Source organism: Oncorhynchus gorbuscha, linkage group LG26 (genome assembly GCF_021184085.1).
Source record: "Oncorhynchus gorbuscha isolate QuinsamMale2020 ecotype Even-year linkage group LG26, OgorEven_v1.0, whole genome shotgun sequence".
Classification (NCBI taxonomy): Eukaryota; Metazoa; Chordata; class Actinopteri; order Salmoniformes; family Salmonidae; genus Oncorhynchus; species Oncorhynchus gorbuscha.
In genome coordinates this window covers 36,222,579-36,241,950 of record NC_060198.1, presented here as the reverse complement: position 1 = coordinate 36,241,950, position 19,372 = coordinate 36,222,579, and the positions used below count along the sequence as shown (strand labels likewise).

The following is a 19,372-nucleotide window of genomic DNA, read 5'->3' as shown; positions in this document are numbered from 1 at the left end:
TCCCATGGTGTTTATACTTGCGTACTATTGTTTGTACAGATGAACATGGTACCTTCAGGCATTTGGAAATTGCTCCCAAGGATGAACCAGACTTGTGGAGGTCTATCATTTTTTATTCTGAGGTCTTGGCTGATTTCTTTTGATTTTCCCATGATGTCAAGCAAAGAGGTACTGAGTTTGAAGGTTGACCTTGAAATACATCCACATGTACACCTCCAATTGACTCAAATGATGTCAATTAGCCTATCAGAAGCTTCTAAAGCCATGACATAATGTTCTGTAATGTTCCAAGCTGTTTAAAGGCACAGTAAAGTTAGTGTATGTAAACTTCTGACCCACAGGAATTGTGACACAATGAATTATAAGTGAAATAATCTGTAAACAATTGTTGGAAAAATTACTTCTGTCATGCACAAAGTAGATGTCCTAACCGACTTTCCAAAACTATAGTTTGTTAACAAGAAATTTCTGAAGTGGTTGGAAAACAAGTTTTAATGACTCCAACCTAAGTGTATGCAAACTTCTGACTTCAACTGTACATCTTATGTATGGTCCTGGGAATCAAACCCACTACCCTGGCGTTACAAGTGCCCTGCTCTACCAACAGAGCTACAGAGGAAGTTGTATTGTTTTGCACATCTGGTGTTCTGTGTACTGTAATAGTCAACTCAGTCAAAAAATATTTTGGCTGCATGATCTTTTCTCCTGTTTTATTTTTTGACAACCTTGAGTGGATGCCTTGTGATGCATTGTACTTGTGTGATGATGTCTAGACTAGACAAAGGGAATTTTACTGTTGTCGTTCTGTGAGAAAATGTGTTTCACTCAAGATATTGTTCAGTCCTCATGGGCTTCCATGGGCATTGCTAGCAGTGCACTGTACATTTCTTATCATGTCTGAAGATTCATTAATTGAAATGTTCTCTATGCTATAGTGTCAACATTTAATTTTTCAACTATGAATGGCCCTGTAGACTCCTCAGTCCTCATTGACAAGTGTACAACTTGAATGAATGCATATATTTAAATAAAGAAATCATATTTAACAGGATTCCATACTGTTTAATTATATTTCAGCTAAGCAATAACATAAAGGAAGTGAACATTGTGTCGCGCGTCAACCTGCCTACATATTACAAAGAAGGTGTGGCCAAATATATTGTTTTAAGTTTCTGTAGCCTACTCGATTAGTCAGGAGGGCTGACGTGCGACCCACGTACCTAGAGGGGCTACTTGATAGAATGTGGTTAGTGAATGCTCTTTTTTACCAAACGTCCATCTACGAAAACAACGGTGTACCATGTAGCTGCTGCTGTTCATCAGTCAATTCGTCTACATCCAGTGTCAGCGTACAGTGACAAAATGCAAGGCAGGTGCGTCTCTGTAGGATTGCTACTGTATCATTGTATTATAGGCTATGCTGTAATATTAAAGTGTATTTGCACCTGTAAAGCAGACTTTTGCGATGGTGTTGTAATAGTGTTTGCTGCAATGTAGAGTTTGCTGTTTTTACATCTAGAACTCTAATACATATATGTTACTTTTAATGATCTCAGTCATAGATCACTGCACATTGATATCAATGTCACTGTTAATTATGACACGTTTTTTGTAAATAGCCTAGGTCAGCAATAGTTTACATGTAGGGTTTGAAAGTTCACTTCAGTGACAAATTACTTCAAAGTTATATACAATTAGACTAGGATGAATTGAAAGGAACAGAACTTTGAGTCTACTTTGAAAGTAGGAAGCATTACTAGCGCAATGACAGTGAATGACACTAAACTTGTATCGGGAATTTGGTGGAAGGAGGACTGATTGATTGTAATTTCTCATGCGTTCAGCATTCACATGTGCATTGTGTCAATTGTCAATTGTTCTGAAAATATTTGTCATAGCAGAAGAGGAAGTCTCGCATTAATCCAGAAATCATTCTGATCTGTGTAGTTAATAATTTTTTTCATTATTGGTCTTTCTGGCTTTCAATTTGTCAGAGAGTACTTCTCAGTTTATAACTAGTCGTAATGCTCTCTACACCCACACATGTCTGTAGACAGGAAACAGGTTAATTCTGGCCTCGGAAGTGTGAGCTGAGGAGGCTAACTGTACTGTACTGTGTGTTGATGCGGAACTGCAGCATTAGACCGTTTGAGTTTCTATGAATGTAATAGGATTTTCATGTAGGTTTGTAAATTCCATCAATTCATCCATTAAAATGTGTTTATATAATTTCTCCCAAACTTTCCCTATATGTATCGACTTTGGTGTCTGATAGGTTAGGTGTCTCTTATCAAGTGAATTATCAGAAAGTATTCATGTTTTTATGAGTTGAGGAGAAGTCCCCCCACCTTGGTTGTCTTAGAGTGCATTTGGAAAATATTCAGACCCCTTGACTTTTTTCCACATTTTGTTACATTACAGCCTTATTCTAAAATGGATTAAATTGAGTTTTCCCTCATCAATCTACACACAATATCCCAGAATGACAAAGCAAAAATAGTTTTTAAAAAATGTTTGCAAATGTATTGTAAATGTGAAATATCACATTTACACAAGATCCTTTACTCAGTCATTTTTTTGTTGCCTTTACCTCCCTTATCTCACCTGATTTGCTCACATCATATATATACTTATTTTTCTACTGTATTATTGACTGTATGTTTGTTTTACTCCATGTGTAACTCTGTGTTGTTGTATGTGTCGAACTGCTTTGCTTTATCTTGGCCAGGTCGCAATTGTAAATGAGAACTTGTTCTCAACTAGCCTACCTGGTTAAATAAAGGTGAAATAAATAAAAAATAACATTTTTGTTGAAGCACCTTTGGCAGCGATTACAGCATCATGTCTTCTTGGGTGTGACGTTACAAACTTGGCACATCTATATTTGGGATCCTCTCAAGCTCTGTCAGGTTGGATGGGGAGCGTCGCGGCACAGCTATTTTCAGGTCTTTCCAGAGATGTTCAATCGTGTTCAAGTCCGGGCTCTGGCTGGGCCACTCAAGGACATTCAGAGACTTGTCCCAAAGCCACTCCTGCATTGTCTTGGCTGTGTGCAATTTTAGTCAAGGGGTCTGAATACTTTCCAAAAGTACTGTAAATCCACTGTATACAGTACATGTGGTGTCATCAACCTCTGCTCCATTATCTAGGTGGGAACCCATGATGCTGAAATGTGATGTTTGACCTCCAAATTCTCTTGGGATGAATAAGAAAACAACCCCATGGAACCCTCCAGTAGGTAAACGCTCACTTACTCAGTCTTTGAACTCATACAGTATTTAAATGATTCATATATACTTAGCTCTTTACTGTTTGTCCCTTTTAATTACTTGGGTAGACTGACATCTAGTAGTAAGAATCCCCACACAGAGGACCATTGTGTTTTTAAACAGAGCTGCTATCTTGTCAAAATATGACATTTGATGTTAATAACTCTATTATTGTAGCTGACAGTATGTCGTCAGCAGTGGAGGCCAGTATGTACAACAGTATTCAGGCCATCCTCAGACAGGCTGCCTCCTCATGCAACAAAGGTACATTATCAGTGCATACAACAATAAAAAGTCAACGATTATCCCATTCATCATTATGTGGCATAATTATCTATTATACAATATTAATAGTATTACACAATTGAATAGACTTGAGGACATTATGTGGTCAATTCAGCAGCCTTGTATGACTTCCTGAAGGTATGCTGAGGTGGACTCTTCATAAGAAGGTGGAGACCCATCCATCTAACAGTGTCTCACTGGTCAGGGTTCTGGTCAAAGAGCTAGAGAAGGTTGGTCTGACACTACCAGAGTATTCTGTTCTTGCAGAATGACACATGGCATGCCCTTTGTCTTCAGAAGTACAATTGGCCATTTTAATTGTCAGTTTGATGATGAACGCTTCCTTCATTTGTTGATTCAGGTGGAGAGGCTTGACTATAAGATGCATGTCATTCCATTGCTTCACACTCTCAACTACGTTATTATTCAGGTCAGATTCATTTATCCTACCTTCATCTGAAATCACCTTGATCAGAGAGTAGCTGTCCTGTATTACTGACGTCTTGTTTACTGTGTTATTTCCACGTATCATATTTCTTGTGTTGATTTCCTGGTTATCTTTATCCTGCTTAGAATAATTGTATTGTTCCTTGTTTGTTTTATCTTTGGATGCCCTATTCAAACTACGTGATGTTTGTTTTTACTTTCCAATCAGCTCTGATGTTTGTATCTGATTGTGAAGGCTGCTCTTTTTATTCCTGTGTATCGGCAGCAGTCTAGCCACATTCCGTGCAACCTGTTTCAGAGAGTGTATGAGTGCTTCAAACGGCTCCTAACACTTCCAGAGCCCTACTGTACTATCGCACTGAGATACATGAGAGGCATAAAGATGGAGCAGATCACACCAGGTACTCATCACAAGCACTTTACACTTTACACAGTGGCATGTACTGTAGCACAAGCACATTTGAATCATATGAATACAGTATACAGTTCTCCCAACATGTATTTACCTTACTCCATTTGTTCTGCTAAAGCTCCCTCCCCGACAATAACTTCCTCCACAGGAGCTTTGTATCAGAGAAGGGTAATTGCTGAGCAGAGCCTAAGGAACATACATTTTCCCCATCAGGAAAAGTGAGTTTAAAACACCCACGAACACGTCTGCCATCAGAAGATATTTTACACTTCCCACTGAAGTCAGTTTGTAGTCACCAGCAACAGCTGACTAATTTAGTCATGGTCATTTCTCATAAGGTGAGGGTGGGGGGTTGTTAGCTTATGTGTGAGCTGTGGTGTCACTTTCCCTTTCACAAACTGATGCTTGTAAATGAGGACTTTCCCGTCAGCTACTCTGAGGTTGTGCTGTATCCACAATAGCTGTGCTTACTGGCTGCCCCTCTGACTGTGTCCCCTGTAGGGTATTTGTGTTTGCAGACCCGGCTGTGTTCTCAGGGTCCCTGTGGCAGGCGGTGAGGGCAGACCTGGTGCTGGCCGGCCCCCAAAGTGACACACTGGCAAGACGGGTGTTACTGCACACTCTGCAGGCTGGACTGGGGAAGGCCTGTCATGGTCCCATACTGACTCAAGCTCTGGAGGTGAGGGAGGTCAATGGGCTTTGATGATATAAGACGTTAATTGATTTCCTATCTTGGTATTTGTGTGCATCAGATGAATAATGAAATCACGTGTGTGCCTGCGTGTGTGCGGGCGTGCATGTGTGTGTGTGCTGCAGGATCTAGGAGAAGATGTGGAAAAGTACTTCCAGGAGGTGGTGTTAGCTGTAGAGCAGAGTATAGAGAACGGCGAGGCAGGCCGTGACCAGTACCTAACCAGGCTACAGCACATCTACAGGGACATCCCGACCTCTGCTAACCAAGGTGTGTGTAAAGGAAGATAGTGTTGGGCGTATCCAGATTTTCCTATCAGCATACCGTCCTTACGGTATTACAGGTTTAGTACACAAGGGGGCACCAGAAAACCCATTGGGCGTCTATTACCATAATGCTAACTAAATTAGCACAAGTTATAGTGAATTTCCATGAAGGCTGCTAGCTAAATATGCTAACAAACGCACAAATTGCAAAGACAGGCAATCCAGCTCATAAAGTTATACATACACTACCAGTCAAAAGTTTGGACACCTGCTTATTCCAGGGTTTTTCTTTATTTTTACTATTTTCTACATTGTAGAATAGCAGTAAAGACCTCAGAACTATGAAATAGCACATATGGAATCATGTAATAACCAAAAAAGTGTTAAACAAATCTCAATGTATTTTATATTTGAGATTCTTCAAAGTAGCCATCCTTTGCCTTGATGACAGCTTTGCACACTTTTGGCATTCTCTCAACCAGCTTCATGAGGTAGTCACCTGGAATGCATTTCAATTAACAGGTGTGCCTTGTTAAAAGTTCATTTGTGGAATTTCTTTCCTTCTTAATGCATTTGAGCCAATCAGTTGTGTTGTGAAAAGGTAGGGTTGGTATACAGAAGTTAGCCCTGTTTGCTAAAAGACCAAATAAGGCAAGAACAGCTCAAATAAGCAAAGAGAAAAGACAGTCCATAATTACTTTAAGAGTCAATCCGGAAAATGTCAAGAACTTTGAAAGTTTCTTCAAGTGCAGTTGCAAAAACCATCAAGCACTATGATGAAACTGGCTCTCATGAGGACCGCCACAGGAAAGGAAGACCCAGAGTTACCTCTGCTGTGAAGGATAAGCCCAAATAAATGCTTCACAGAGTTCAAGTAACAGACACATCTCAACATCAACTGTTCCAAGGAGACTGCGTGAATCAGGCCTTCATGGTCAAATGCCTGCAAAGAAACCACCACTAAAGGACACCAATAAGAAAGAAGAGACTTGCTTGGGCCAAGAAACACGAGCATTGGACATTAGACCAGTGGAAATCTGTCCTTTGGTCTGATTAGTCCTAATTTGAGAGCTTTGTTTCCAACCGACGTGTCTTTGTGAGACACAGAGTAGGTGAACAGATGATCTCTGCATGTGTAGTTCACACCGTGAAGCATGGAGGAGGAGGTGTGAAGGTGAGGGGGTGCTTTGCTGGTGATACTGTCAATGATTAATTTAGAATTCAAGGCACACTTAACCAGCATGGCTACCACAGCATTCTGCAACAATACGCCATCCCATCTGGTTTTAACTTAGTGGGACTATCATTTGTTTTTCAACAGGACAATGACCAAACTCTCCTCCAAGCTGTGTAAGGCCTATTTGACCAAGAAGGAGAGTGATGGAATGCTGTATCAGATGACATGCCCTCCACAATCACCCAACCTCAACCCAATTGAGATGGTTTGGGATGAGTTGGACCGCAGAGTGAAGGAAAAGCATAGAGTGGCTACTTCGAATAATCTCAAATATAAAATATATATTGATTTGTTTAACACTTCTTTGGTTACTACATGATTCCATATGTGTTATTTCATAGTTTTGATGTCTTCACCGTTATTCTATAATGTAGAAAATAGTAAAAAATAAAGAAAAACCCTTGAATGAGTAGGTGTGTCCAAACTTTTGACTAGTACTGTATATAAGTAGGAGCTACCGAATGTCATTTTCGTGAGTCTGGACATTTTACAAGTGAATGTGAATGAGAGACAAAAGAACAAAGTTTTGATGTATGCTTGTTTGAAGGAAGAACAGTTCTGGCTCTGGAGTAGCATGTGTACACACTGTGTCTGTGTGGAGTCTGGAATCGCTAGGGCAATGGGCCTGCCTGCTCTGAGAAGAGGGAAGGAGTAGTAGACAGCCAAGACCATAGAGGAGAAAAAACACAAGGAAATCACGATAGCATTGGCAGCTGTACAGGTTTCTCAAACACGGCAGAAAGCTAACACCATATGATGCCCCGTCACCTTATTAATTCAGCCACTTACTTAGATAACTAGAAAGTTAAACTTAGGGGTCGGGTTAACGAAGGATTCTGCTTTTTTCACGAAGAAAATAAACAACGCATGAGAAATACCTTGATAAGGTTTATAAACACAGATATAAAATGCCTTTTAATGTCATTTCTGCTCGGCATCAGACTAATTTTGTGCTTCAGTTGCACTTCTCCACTCAGATGAGAATTCACAAAAGGGCATTCTATCAGCAGACAACCTGGTACTTTTCATTTTAGCCTACATTCCTCAGGCAAAACGCTAGATTAACTTTAATCAGAACATTAGGAAATGTAGCTGGCTACATTCTTTCTATGATAAACATTAGAAATATGTTTTAAAAGACCTTGATTTTTCATAGTAAGCTCATTTAGTTGTGTGGCTGCCAGCCAAATAGTGTTGCACTTCCATTGTCATTTGATAAAAAATTCACCTATTTTCTTACACTAATTTTTCTGTGAAGGAAAACTATAGTTGCACACCCCTGATCACTATTTTGAAGCAAAAACACTGTTGCCTTTCAAAGTGAAATATAATACCCTTGTCAATACACAGATGGACTCACCTGCTCCCTATTACACCCTTTGTGCTATTTACAAACAACCACGTGACTGGCTTAACTGTTCTGGGGAACTACAGTAAGCTTCATAATGTAAAATAGTGTGACAAGTGAAATGAAGAACGCGATCTGCTTTATCTCCTAAGGTATTGCACAAGTTTACTGCAGGTATTTACTTAAAGAATAGCTACAAATATTAAAATGTATTGAAAACCTTCAAAGAAACAGTTTTGACAGTATTGAAAAACCATCCCGTGGCCATTTCTAAATACCCGGCATACAGTGTTTATTGTATACCACCGAAGGCTAAAGGAGAATAATGAAAGAGATTTGCTGACTGTAACAAACAAGATATTCACTGTTTATTGTGTTATGTTCACTCTCTCTCTGTTCAGACCCAAAGGCCTGTGGCTCTCTTTCTAACACTCCATTGCCCTCGCCAGAGATTCACTTCCACCTGTGGACAAACGAAGAGGAGCTGTGTGAGTCAACATTAGAGAACCTTAGTTTCTAGGGTATTCGAAAGACTTAAAAATTCTGTCAAATCAGACTAATAGATAGTGTGGCAATCTTGAATCTTTCATATTTTTCTATAGGGAATGAGCTGGTGAACTTCACCCTCAACGTTTCCACCTCTGAGCGGAACTCTATGTACCAGGAGGAGGAAGAGGAGGATGTTTCTAAGAGGGTTTCCCTCCTGTCTGTTGATAGTGGAATAGAGAAGGACCTGTCTGACATGGAGGAGCGGGAACAGAGGAATCCATTCACTCGGTCACGGTCACCGTGTTTCAGAGGGAGAATGAAGCCAGAAGACAAAATGGCTCTGGTACAGGAAAACATCAAGGGGCCCACCTGTAGCACCCCTCTCCCTAAAGAGGAGGGGAACCATACCGCACGCATAGTGATGATGGGAGACGACAGGGTGCTGGGGAGACTGGCCAAGGCGTATCACTCCATCCGGTAGGAAGTACTTCTACTGTCCCTTAATGTCCCTTAATACCGAGTTTCATCCTCATACATGTGAAATTCAGTTTTTATCCAAAGTGACTTACAGTCATGCGTGCATACATTTTTATGTATAGGTAGTGCTGGAAGTTGAACCCACTATCCTGGCGTTGCAAACACCATGCTCTACCAACTGAGAGACAGAGGACTACTGTACACTGTAATTACACTGTAATTCTGTTATTTAGAAATGTGTGTGAACTGTTTTACAATGTGCATTGCTTTTGTGTGCAGAAAAAGGGAGGCAAAACATCTCATCTTGACCAAGAGAGTGAACCTACAGATATACTACATCCCTGTCACTGATGAGCCTATCGTCAATTCACCTGTGAGCAATAATCCATTCCAATAATACCAATCATGTAAAATAAACATCCATCTCATGCTGCACATGTACAGTAACCGGTATGATTTGCTAGGTTATGGAACCAGTCTTTTCTCTTTTTCAGGAAAGCACATCACAAGTCGGAGACAGGTTGTCTCTAGCCTCGTTCTTAGGAAGGGTCGATCCCTGGTACGAAAGCAACATCAACAGTTTGGGAGCCATGATTCCAAAGCTGGCAGGAACGGTAATGAGTCCTAATACATGCATTGTTTTATAAAGTCATCTCATTCTGATCATGATTGTCCAGAAAGATCCATCAAATGGGTTCAAGGCAACCTAAATAGAAATGATTTTTAAGAGAGAAATAGACATCCAGTCATGTCACGGTGAGACCTAATACTGTGTCTACTATGTGCCATTGCAGCAGTCCAGGCACAGCAGGTCATCAGAACCCAACCACTTCCTTGTGGATGTCCTCTCCTACTACCTTCGCTGTGGCCTACAGCCTGTCCACTTCACACTCTACTCTGTCAAGGTCAGCTCCCTGAGATACATCCACATGTCATAGTCACGTGTGTGCGTGTGTGATAGCAGCAAGATGATACACAAACATATGGCAGCCCATGAATAGTTCATACCGAAGAGTTCATAGCCCAGTATAACATAATGATTACGGTTATCATCAGGGGTTAAATTGGGAATTTGGAGGTTGGAAAGCCCTACTTGATGAAGGGGGGAGTTGAAGTTAGGGTTACAGCTAGAGCTAGGGTTAAGTTTGTGGTTGGGGCTAGGTTTAGGGTTGAACCGGGATGTGGACATGAAGCTAGCATTATGGTTAGGGTTGAGGCTAGGTTAAGGTTTGAACCGGGATGTGGACATGAAGCTAGCATTATGGTTAGGGTTGAGGCTAGGTTAAGGGTTGAACCGGGATGTGGACATGAAGCTAGCATTATGGTTAGGGTTGAGGCTAGGTTTAGGGTTGACCCGGGATGTGGACATGAAGCTAGCATTATGGTTAGGGTTGAGGCTAGGTTAAGGTTTGAACCGGGATGTGGACATGAAGCTAGCATTATGGTTAGGGTTGAGGCTAGGTTAAGGGTTGAACTGGAATGTGGACATGAATCTAGGGTTAGGGTTGTGGTTGAGGGTTAGGGTTTAACAAGGATGTGGACACGAAGCTAGGGTTAGGGTTGTGGTTGAGGGTTAGGGTTTAACAAGGATGTGGACACGAAGCTAGGGTTAGGGTTGTGGTTGAGGGTTAGGGTTTAACAAGGATGTGGACATGAAGCTAGGGTTAGGGTTGTGGTTGAGGGTTAGGGTTTAACAAGGATGTGGACATAAAGCTAGGGTTAGTGTTGTGGTTGAGGGTTAGGGTTTAACAAGGATGTGGACATGAAGCTAGGGTTAGGGTTGTGGTTGAGGGTTAGGGTTTAACAAGGATGTGGACATGAAGCTAGGGTTAGGGTTGTGGTTGAGGGTTAGGGTTTAACAAGGATGTGGACATGAAGCTAGGGTTAGTGTTGTGGTTGAGGGTTAGGGTTTAACAAGGATGTGGACATGAAGCTAGGGTTAGGGATGCTGTCATCCTAGGGTACCCAAGCCTTTATCCTAACCTTCTTTTATCATACGTTTTATCCTACCTTCTTCTTTGGACCTGTAAATTGCTGGAGCTTGGCTTTCCCTGTGACCCAAGGTGCAAGAGCCCTGCTTCGAGTAGCTCCGGCTCAATTTAAACACTTGTAATCATTAAGGAAAAAACAACACAATTTCTCCCTAATTTGAGCTTGTTCTTGTTGCCCTGTTGTGTTTTTAGATCTCTGTCTCTGGCCAGACTGGCAGCCCTGTGAACGAGGTGTTTGTGTCCCACCTGGATGCTGAGTTCCCGGAGTTTAAAACACTCAGAGAAAATCTAAAACAAGGTACTGTTGTCACAACTGTGAATGCAGCATGAACCGTGTTGTCAGGACAGGGACAGAAACTAGATTGTCCTGTTACTGAATCTGTTGGTGATTGCATAATGTCTCTCTGCAGAGAGATCTAGTCTGCGACGAACAAGGAAGACACATGGTACCTGTGGAGCGGTGGTTTCTATGAATTACACTAAGGTACTTTCTGAAGGCTTTCTTTCCTATGTGTGTTATAGAGTATTTGATTAGTGGTTAGTGGATGTGTTCATACTTGGTTAGTGTAGTCACAGTATCATTGTAATACTTTTGGAACAAGTAGTACACATTTAAAAGAAAAGTAACAACTATGGAAATATCTAGATATCCTTTAAATCCGTATGGCATAATGTCTTAACTACAGTACCAAATGTGTCTGTGTCTCAAATGCTTTCTGCAGGTCTCCTTGAGCAAACAAGAGGTTGTCCAGGGAATGTCAGTCATGACATGTGGAGTGGTCATCAGTGCAATATCACCTAATGAAACAGAAGGTTTGCATTAAAACATGCAGTAACTACCTAGCGGTTCTCAATAACAACTTGGTTTCATTACCTCAAATCAGCAATTTGTCATCCCTACTTTCCCTAGGTCTTGATTCCCTAACTGTCCATTTTGACAGTACAAATCCAAGATGCTGCACGGTAAGGATATTTCTGAATGAATGATAATAAATCATTGAGACCCCAGTAATACCATATGGAAAGTACTAAAACTGTCAGTCGGGCAACACACTGCCAGGTGTGGTTTCTTGATCTTATCCTCATGTCTCACCTCCAAAGTAGATTATTGATTAAGGCAATTATATATAATGGTAGAGGTTTGATTTGAGCCCATAAATGCAAAGTGGGTAGACATACAGTACTGCAGTTTGGAGTCACATCCCACAATGATTTTTGCTCCTAACCTATCAGGATATTTAATTTGACCATGCTGTGTTCACAGGAGATCAGAACCCAAAACATTAAAATCAGAATCCTGGAGGATAAGACCTTCACTGTCTGTCTGGACAAAGACGGTCGCAGGAAATACACACATGTGCAAAGGTCAGAGATCATACTCATCAGCAATATAATGCCATGATGCTCTACCATCTCTACTATTGATGAATGCTATACAGTAGTTACTTAGTTGTCTTTTACAGAGAATTTCCCTGGGCTCACACTGTAATAACTAAGTAACTAACACTCCTCTACAGCATTGAGATCTCTCCATGTTTGGATCCAGGGTATTGCCTCCAGACAAGTTCCAAGTTCAGTGTGGGAGAGGAGAGGGAGGCGGGGCTGAGCAAATACATGTGCAAGATCCTGCCTCTGCCAATCAACACCTTCGCTGGCATCAACCACTGAGGGGATTTGATTATTTAGCCCGGGCTCTGTCCCAGGCGTGAGCCAGGTGCTCCGCTCTGGCCAAAGGCGAAGTAAGCTCAAAACAAAAGTGACATCGGTTATGCCCGTGGAGTAATGAGTAGGATTCTGTGTTTTCACATGCGAAAGGGATTTATTTTGATTAAAAAAAGTGTTTTATCTGCCTTCCCAATGAAATCTAGTTTGAAAATTCTAACATATATTTTATGAAAAGAGCTGTTGTATGTATTTTTAAAATATTTTTTATTATGATCCCCATTAGCTGTTGCAAAAGCAGTAGCTACTTTTCCTGGGTTCCACTCAAAACATGAAACATGATATGATACAGAATATTAATAGACAAAAACAGCTCAAGCACAGAACTACATAAAAAAAAATTTTTGAATACACATGTAGCCTACATATCAGTACATACACGCAAACTATCTAGGTGAAATAGGGGGGAGGTGTTGTGCTGTGAGGGGTTACTTTATCTGTTTTTTTAAAACCAGGTTTGCTGTTTATTTGAGCAGTATAAGATAATGGCTCAATATAATACTGTACGCTTTCTCTAATTTGTTCTGGGTTTGAAGAAAAGACCCCTGGTGGCATGTCTGGTGGGGTACGTGTGTGTGTGTCAGTTGTGTGTAGATTGACGATGCAAACAATTTGGGATTTTCAACACAATGTTTCTTATAAAAAGAAGAAGTGATGCAGTCGGTCTCTCTTTTATATCAGCCCTCTGTGTCACGCCTGCGCCCACTCTTACCCCCTGGCACTCGAAGGTGCCAGGCTCTCCAGCAAAGCACACTCCTGCCATCATCATTACACACACCTGCCTTTCCCCCGTCATGCGCGTCAGAGATTTTTGGATTCACCTGGACTCAATCACCTCTGTCATTACCTTCCCTATATTTGTCTGGTTCCCCGCTCTGTTCCCTGCTTCTGCATTAATTGTTGTTTGTCTTTGTTTACCCGTGTGCTGACACTGTTCCTGATTAAATGTTTGACTCCCCGTACCTGCTTCTCATCTCCAGCATTGGTCATTACACTCTGACTACAATGATAAGTAAGACGTGCCGCTGTGTTCTGGGCCATATGTTTTGACCATGACAGTTGACAATCTAAGATGACGCCAAGTAATTTAGTCTCCTCAACTTGTTCAAAAGCCACACCATTCATTACCAGAGGTTTAGAACTTAGGGAATGATTTGTACCAAATACAATGCTCTTAGTTTTAAACAACAGTTTATTACTGGCCACCCAACAGACTGCAGCTCTTTGTTTCAGTCACTTCATTAGCTGTGGTTGCTGATGTGTATATGGTTGAATCATCAGCATGGACACACATGCTTTGCTTAATGCCAGTGGCAGGTCATTGGTAAAAAATAGAAAAGAGTGGAGAGCCTAGAGAGCTGCCCTGCGGTACAACACACTTTTACATATTTGACATTAGAGAAGCGTCCATTAAAGAAACCCCTTTGAGTTATATTAGATAGATAGCTCTGAATCCACAATATGGCAGAGGTTGAAAAGCCATAACACATGTTTTTTTTCAACAACAGGTTATGGTCAATAATATCAAAGGCTGCACTGAAATCTAACAGTACAGCTCCCACAATCTTCTTATTCATTTCTTTCAACCAATCATCTGTAATTTGTGTCAGTGCAGTACATGTTGAGTGCCCTTCTCTATAAGCATGCTGCTTGTCTGTTGTTAATTTGTTTACAGAGAAATAGCATTGTATTTGGTCAAACCCATTTCCCCCCAACAGTTTGCTAAGAGCTGGTAGCAAGTTTATAAGTCTGCTGTTAGAACCAGTAAAGGCCACTTTACCACTCTTGGGTATCTGAATGACCTTGGCTTCCCTCCAAGCCTGAGGACAAAGAATTTCCTCTAGGCTCAGATTAAAGAGATGAAAGTGGCTATAGAGTCAGCTACCATCCTCAGTAGCTTTCCATCTAAGTTGTTATTGCCAGGAGGTTTGTCATTATTGATCGCTAAAAATTATTTCCCCACCTCCCCCACACTAACTTTACAAAATTCAAACTTCCAATGCTTTTCATTCATTATTTTTTATTTTTTATGCATGAATATGATGGCTCACTGTTCATTGCTGGCATTTCCTGCCTAAGTTTGCCCACTTTGCCAATGAAGTAATCATTAAAATAATTACCAACATCGAATGGTTTTGTGCTGAATAAGCCATCTGATTCAATGAAAGATGGGGTTGAATTTGTCTTTCTGCCCATAATTTCATTTGAAGTCCTAAAAAATGTTTCATATAATTGATCTTGGCTTCATAATACAGTTTATTCTTCTTTTTGATGCGTTTAGTCACATCATTTCTCAGTTTGCATTAAGTCAGCCAGTCAGATGTGCAGCCAGACTTATTAGCCACTCCTTTTGCCCCATCTCTTTCAACCATACAGTTTTTCAATTCTTCATCAATCCATGGAGCCTTAACAGTTCTAACAGTCAGTTTCTTAATTAACAGGGACATGTTTATCAATAATTGGAAGAAGCAGTATCATAAATTCATCAAGTGCAATGTCATTAACCATATAAGACCAAAAATTATTTTTTTGCATCATCCACATTAAAGTCACAGCAAAATATTTTGTATTGTCTCTTATATGCTATTTTAGGCCCAGCTTTTGGGACTTTAACTTTCCTGGATTTAGCCACTATATTGTGATCACTACATCCAATGGGTACGGATACAGCTTTAGAACAAAGTTGTACAGTATTAGTAAAAGTGTGATCATTAAAGTGGATGATCTTGTTCCTGTAGTGTTTGTAAACCCCCTGGTTGTTTGTTTCTGAGTGATGCAACATGTGTCTAGTAGACAACATGACGGAGCAGATTACTGTTCAATTTGAGAATTGCGCTCATTCCCTCACCACTTTTGTCCATTCACGTCATGGGCCATAGACAGGTGACTAGCCTCTAACACACCAGCTGCGCTGAAAATTTGATTCATCGTTTTGACGGTTAACCATTGTAGCCTACTGATGTTAGTGGTTGTTTTTGGCTCTATTGAATTAGCTTACAGTTTTTTATTGAAGGTTTGATTGGGGGCATATGGCCCATTATATCTTTATTTTCAGTGATTTCAGTAATTCTTCGAATATAGGCATTCATTAGTTAATAAATAAAAACAAATATGATTACATCCTCAATGTTAAATATTATTGCTATTTACCTATTCTTGATTTTAAGCTATATTGCATTATTTACCAGGTATTTAAACATTAACCAAATAGTAAATGTACATGTTAGCTACTGTTTGAAATATGTTTATAAGGATTTCTATACATATTATTTGTATGTATTCACAGTGCGTGCTCTGTATGAAGATAGTCTGTGAGACTGCGAGTTCACTTGGCTGGCAGCCATGAAGAGGAACAAGCAGATCAACATTAAGGGTGCTCTAGCCCTCGCCAGCACCTTCCACTTCCTGTATTCTTGTGCCAGAGCTTGCGTCCATCCCTTCCTCACCCTGTACCTCAGATACCTGGGCCTCACTCCCTCCACGACGGGCCTTCTCATGAGCACCAAGCATCTCATCTCCCTGGTCTGGAGCCCTCTGGCCAGCTTTCTGTCCAAACAATACAACAAGAGGAGGGCAGTGATTACAGGGTCTCTGGTCTGTTCAGCAGGGGCAGCCCTCATCCTCCTGCTTATCCCATCCACAGGCGTCGAGACGCTGACCAGTCACTGCAACATCTCTCACCTCAGTGTGAGCTCCACTGAAGAGCTGAGTGACTATGTGTGTGTTGTTGGCAGTGTAATGTCTACCACCCACACTGCCATTGTGTCCCAGTCAGCAACACATGAATCTTCACCTACAGAGACAACCATTGACACTGTGTCTTCCGCTGTTTCAATGAGCAAAGCCACAACCTACACACTTCAGCTGCAACATTCCAACAATGTGACTTCTCAGTGGTCACACGTGAATGTATCTGTGGCAAACCACAGTAAATGAGGGAAGAGAAATGTCAGAGTCCCACCAAGGTGCCTCCAAGACTTTGCCCACAGTGAGGAGGTTTCAGCAGGTCAGCAGAAAAGGAGAAGCAGAGGGAGAAGGATGAGGCCCGCTTCGAGTTCCTGGACAGCCTCAAAGTTATGGACGTCCAGCACAAGCTCTTCTTCATGCTCCTCATCGTGGTGTCGATATGGGAGCTGATGGCCGCCCCTCTGGAATGGACAGTGGACGTCTGGCTCTATGAGTATTTGGATTTTGTGGATGCGTCTGATCGCTATAGTAGTACAGGAGTGTGGGGGTTGCTTGGGGCTGTGAGTGGGGTGAGTGGTGCAGGACTGCTGGTGAGCCACCTGGACTGCCTCATTGGCTCACACACACCCAGGGAAGCTGTCCATGTCTACTCCTATGCAGCTGTGACAACACTGGCCGTGCCTGTGGTGGCCTTCCTGCCCCTCTACCTAAACAAGAAGTGTAGTCGCTCCACTGGGCTCTTCAAAGCTTTACAGCTGGTGCGTGGGGACCTCCGTGCCCTGCTGTGTGCTGCCACTGCCTTCCTAATGGGGCTGACGGGGTCTGCGGTGGATGACTTACTGCTGTGGCAGATGCAGGACCATGGGAGCAGCGAGTTGCACATGGGCCTCTCTTTAGCCGTAGCGTTGCTCTCCTGGGCCGCCTTCCCTCTGCTGATTGGTCAGGTGTCGAAGCTCCTGAGCCCAGGCAGGGTGCTGCTGGTGGGGACGGCCTGCCTGGCCCTGTAGTGCCTCTACTACTCCTTCCTGTGGGGCCCATGGACTGCAATACCTGTCCAGGTGCTGAGCTGCTTCAGCAGTGGCGCCCTCTGGTGGGCAGTGCAAGTGCAGTGCGAGGACGTGACCACGCCGGGCACAGAGAGGAGCGTGAGGAGGGTCTACCAGGCCCTCTCTCTGGACCTGGGGGCAGGGCTGGGCAGCATGGCCCGGGGGTTTGTTGTCCACAGGTTTGGGGTATATGTGCTATTCAGAGGGGTAGAGGTGATGCTGCTCCTGTGGTGCCTGTTTCTACTCCTGCTCCAGTGAAAAGCCCCACCCCAACGCAGGATCAACTACTCCCGCCTCCTCGCTTCTGACACCAGTGAAGTGAGCGAATCAGAGTCGGAGCAGGAGACAGACTGGCTGGAGAAAGCCATGGAGGATGACGAGCAATAATGACATGGGTTGGAGTATAAATCATTAGACCTAAGGAACAATATGCAACATAATGGAAGGATGACAGTATAAATTCTGCTCCTGGAGGATTCCACCACCACTTACGGACATGTCACTGTTCATTTAGTCTGCCTTCTTGCAGCTCAACAAACTGCTAAGTGAATCTGTCGCAGGCTGGTTTAATTGAAAACTCAGTATTGCTTTTTAATTATCTTTACTGCAGCTTTATTAATTTAGTGCTAATGCTCTAGCATTCCCCACCTGCCCAGAAGGCGTTTAGCCTTCTTCAGTTAAACTAAACACATGGACTGCAGGCCTCACTATTGCACTGGAGGTAGATCCACTGTGAATGCAGAGTGATGATAAACTGTCATTTGCATAAGTTATCAAGAAACTCTGGATAGCAGATAACGGAGAAGAATTAGGTGTGGGCAGGTAACTGTGCGAGTGCTTATGAGTGTTACTACGGTCCACGTTAGGCAGCTTTACTGTCTCTAACATATGGCCTCTTGAGTGCAGGTGTGGTCTTTGGGCGAGACAAAACCCTGGACTAACAGACTCCTCCTGTATGTGTGGTTTAGCCTGCTCTCACATGACAATGATACTTACTGTCTTGAGTCCACTGTGAAAATGTTATGTTTTGTTCAACTGTAGTAGAACTCACCCCTTGGGTCAGTTTCCCAACTAAACATGAAGTGCCTCTTGTGTGGGGGAAGTATTAGAAGCTATCTGTGGTTGGTTGCTGAACTTGTAGGTTAGATGGTGTTTGCTAAACCTGTATTTCAAAGGATGTTTGCCAAACTTACCACAGGTGACTTGGCCCATTTTGACCTGACTGTTATTTCAGCATATCCGCCAGAGACACTAATATAGTTTAGCACCTCTCCCTGAAACATTTGTCTAATTTAATGTGCTTGGAGTGGATATAACAGTACATTATATACAGTGGTTGATATACATGTCCAATGAATAGTAGTATATCAATAAAAAGATTAGTATTATTGTGCCTTGAAGACATTCTCAAATATTGATGCCTGGCATTACAATACATTTTGTTTATCTGATGTTTATTGATACATTGTAAGTCAATGCAGTGGACAGTATATGTCAATACCTCACAACAGCATAGTGTCAAACATCAGAAAATGTCTTGTAGTGTTTTTAAAGAACACAAGCAGGAAACCCAATGCCTCTTGTGTCAATATCAATACGCCTTAATGTAACAAAGCAAAGGTCAGCAGTATGTGGAACTCCTCTTGAATCGTTGTATTTGGCCTTGTCTGTCATGACTCATGACTGTGGAGAACAGTCAGTTGAGTGAAAAGGAGCTGTCAGCCCGAGCAGGCGCCGGACGGTGGTCCTCCTGTTCACGTCCACCTCATTCTGTTGACTTACTCACGCACTATCCTCACCTTATCAGCCAGAGATTTTAAAAAATGGGGGGGGGGGGTGTGACATGTCACCTCATGAAATTGACTGAACTCTTTTATATGTTTTATCTGTCTGTGTACTGTAGACCTATAGGATACTGCTCTCTACTGATGACTTTAGTCTGAAGTCCCTGTGTGTACACAGCTGCTGGATCAGTTTATAGGGTAAGTGATGTTGCCCTGGGCTT

General features: G+C 42.0%; 2 protein-coding genes across 8 annotated transcripts; both read left to right on the top strand.

Annotated features, from left to right (window-relative positions):
* Positions 1 to 1,175: 1,175 nt before the first annotated feature.
* On the top strand, positions 1,176 to 13,596 carry LOC124015712 (phosphoinositide 3-kinase regulatory subunit 6-like). Of its 7 annotated transcripts, none has more exons than XM_046331127.1 (20): positions 1,176 to 1,369; positions 3,150 to 3,234; positions 3,447 to 3,533; positions 3,693 to 3,784; positions 3,916 to 3,984; positions 4,267 to 4,402; positions 4,532 to 4,631; positions 4,915 to 5,092; positions 5,230 to 5,374; positions 8,357 to 8,443; positions 8,558 to 8,921; positions 9,201 to 9,294; positions 9,416 to 9,535; positions 9,716 to 9,826; positions 11,105 to 11,210; positions 11,323 to 11,396; positions 11,635 to 11,725; positions 11,823 to 11,875; positions 12,177 to 12,277; positions 12,430 to 13,596. In XM_046331127.1, exons 2-20 carry the CDS (start codon positions 3,222 to 3,224, stop codon positions 12,578 to 12,580), a joined length of 2,172 nt encoding a protein of 723 aa, XP_046187083.1. In that variant the 5' UTR covers positions 1,176 to 1,369; positions 3,150 to 3,221; the 3' UTR covers positions 12,581 to 13,596. The 7 variants fall into 7 exon arrangements, with proteins under 7 accessions (XP_046187083.1, XP_046187079.1, XP_046187082.1 ...); XM_046331123.1 differs by having other exon boundaries at positions 3,150 to 3,238; XM_046331126.1 differs by having other exon boundaries at positions 1,176 to 1,373.
* A 2,380-nt stretch (positions 13,597 to 15,976) lies between these two features.
* Positions 15,977 to 18,077, top strand: mfsd6l (major facilitator superfamily domain containing 6-like). Its single transcript, XM_046330546.1, is given in 2 exon segments — positions 15,977 to 16,343; positions 16,631 to 18,077. Coding segments are annotated over 2 exon segments (1,491 nt in total). The 3' UTR covers positions 17,755 to 18,077.
* Positions 18,078 to 19,372: the final 1,295 nt, after the last annotated feature.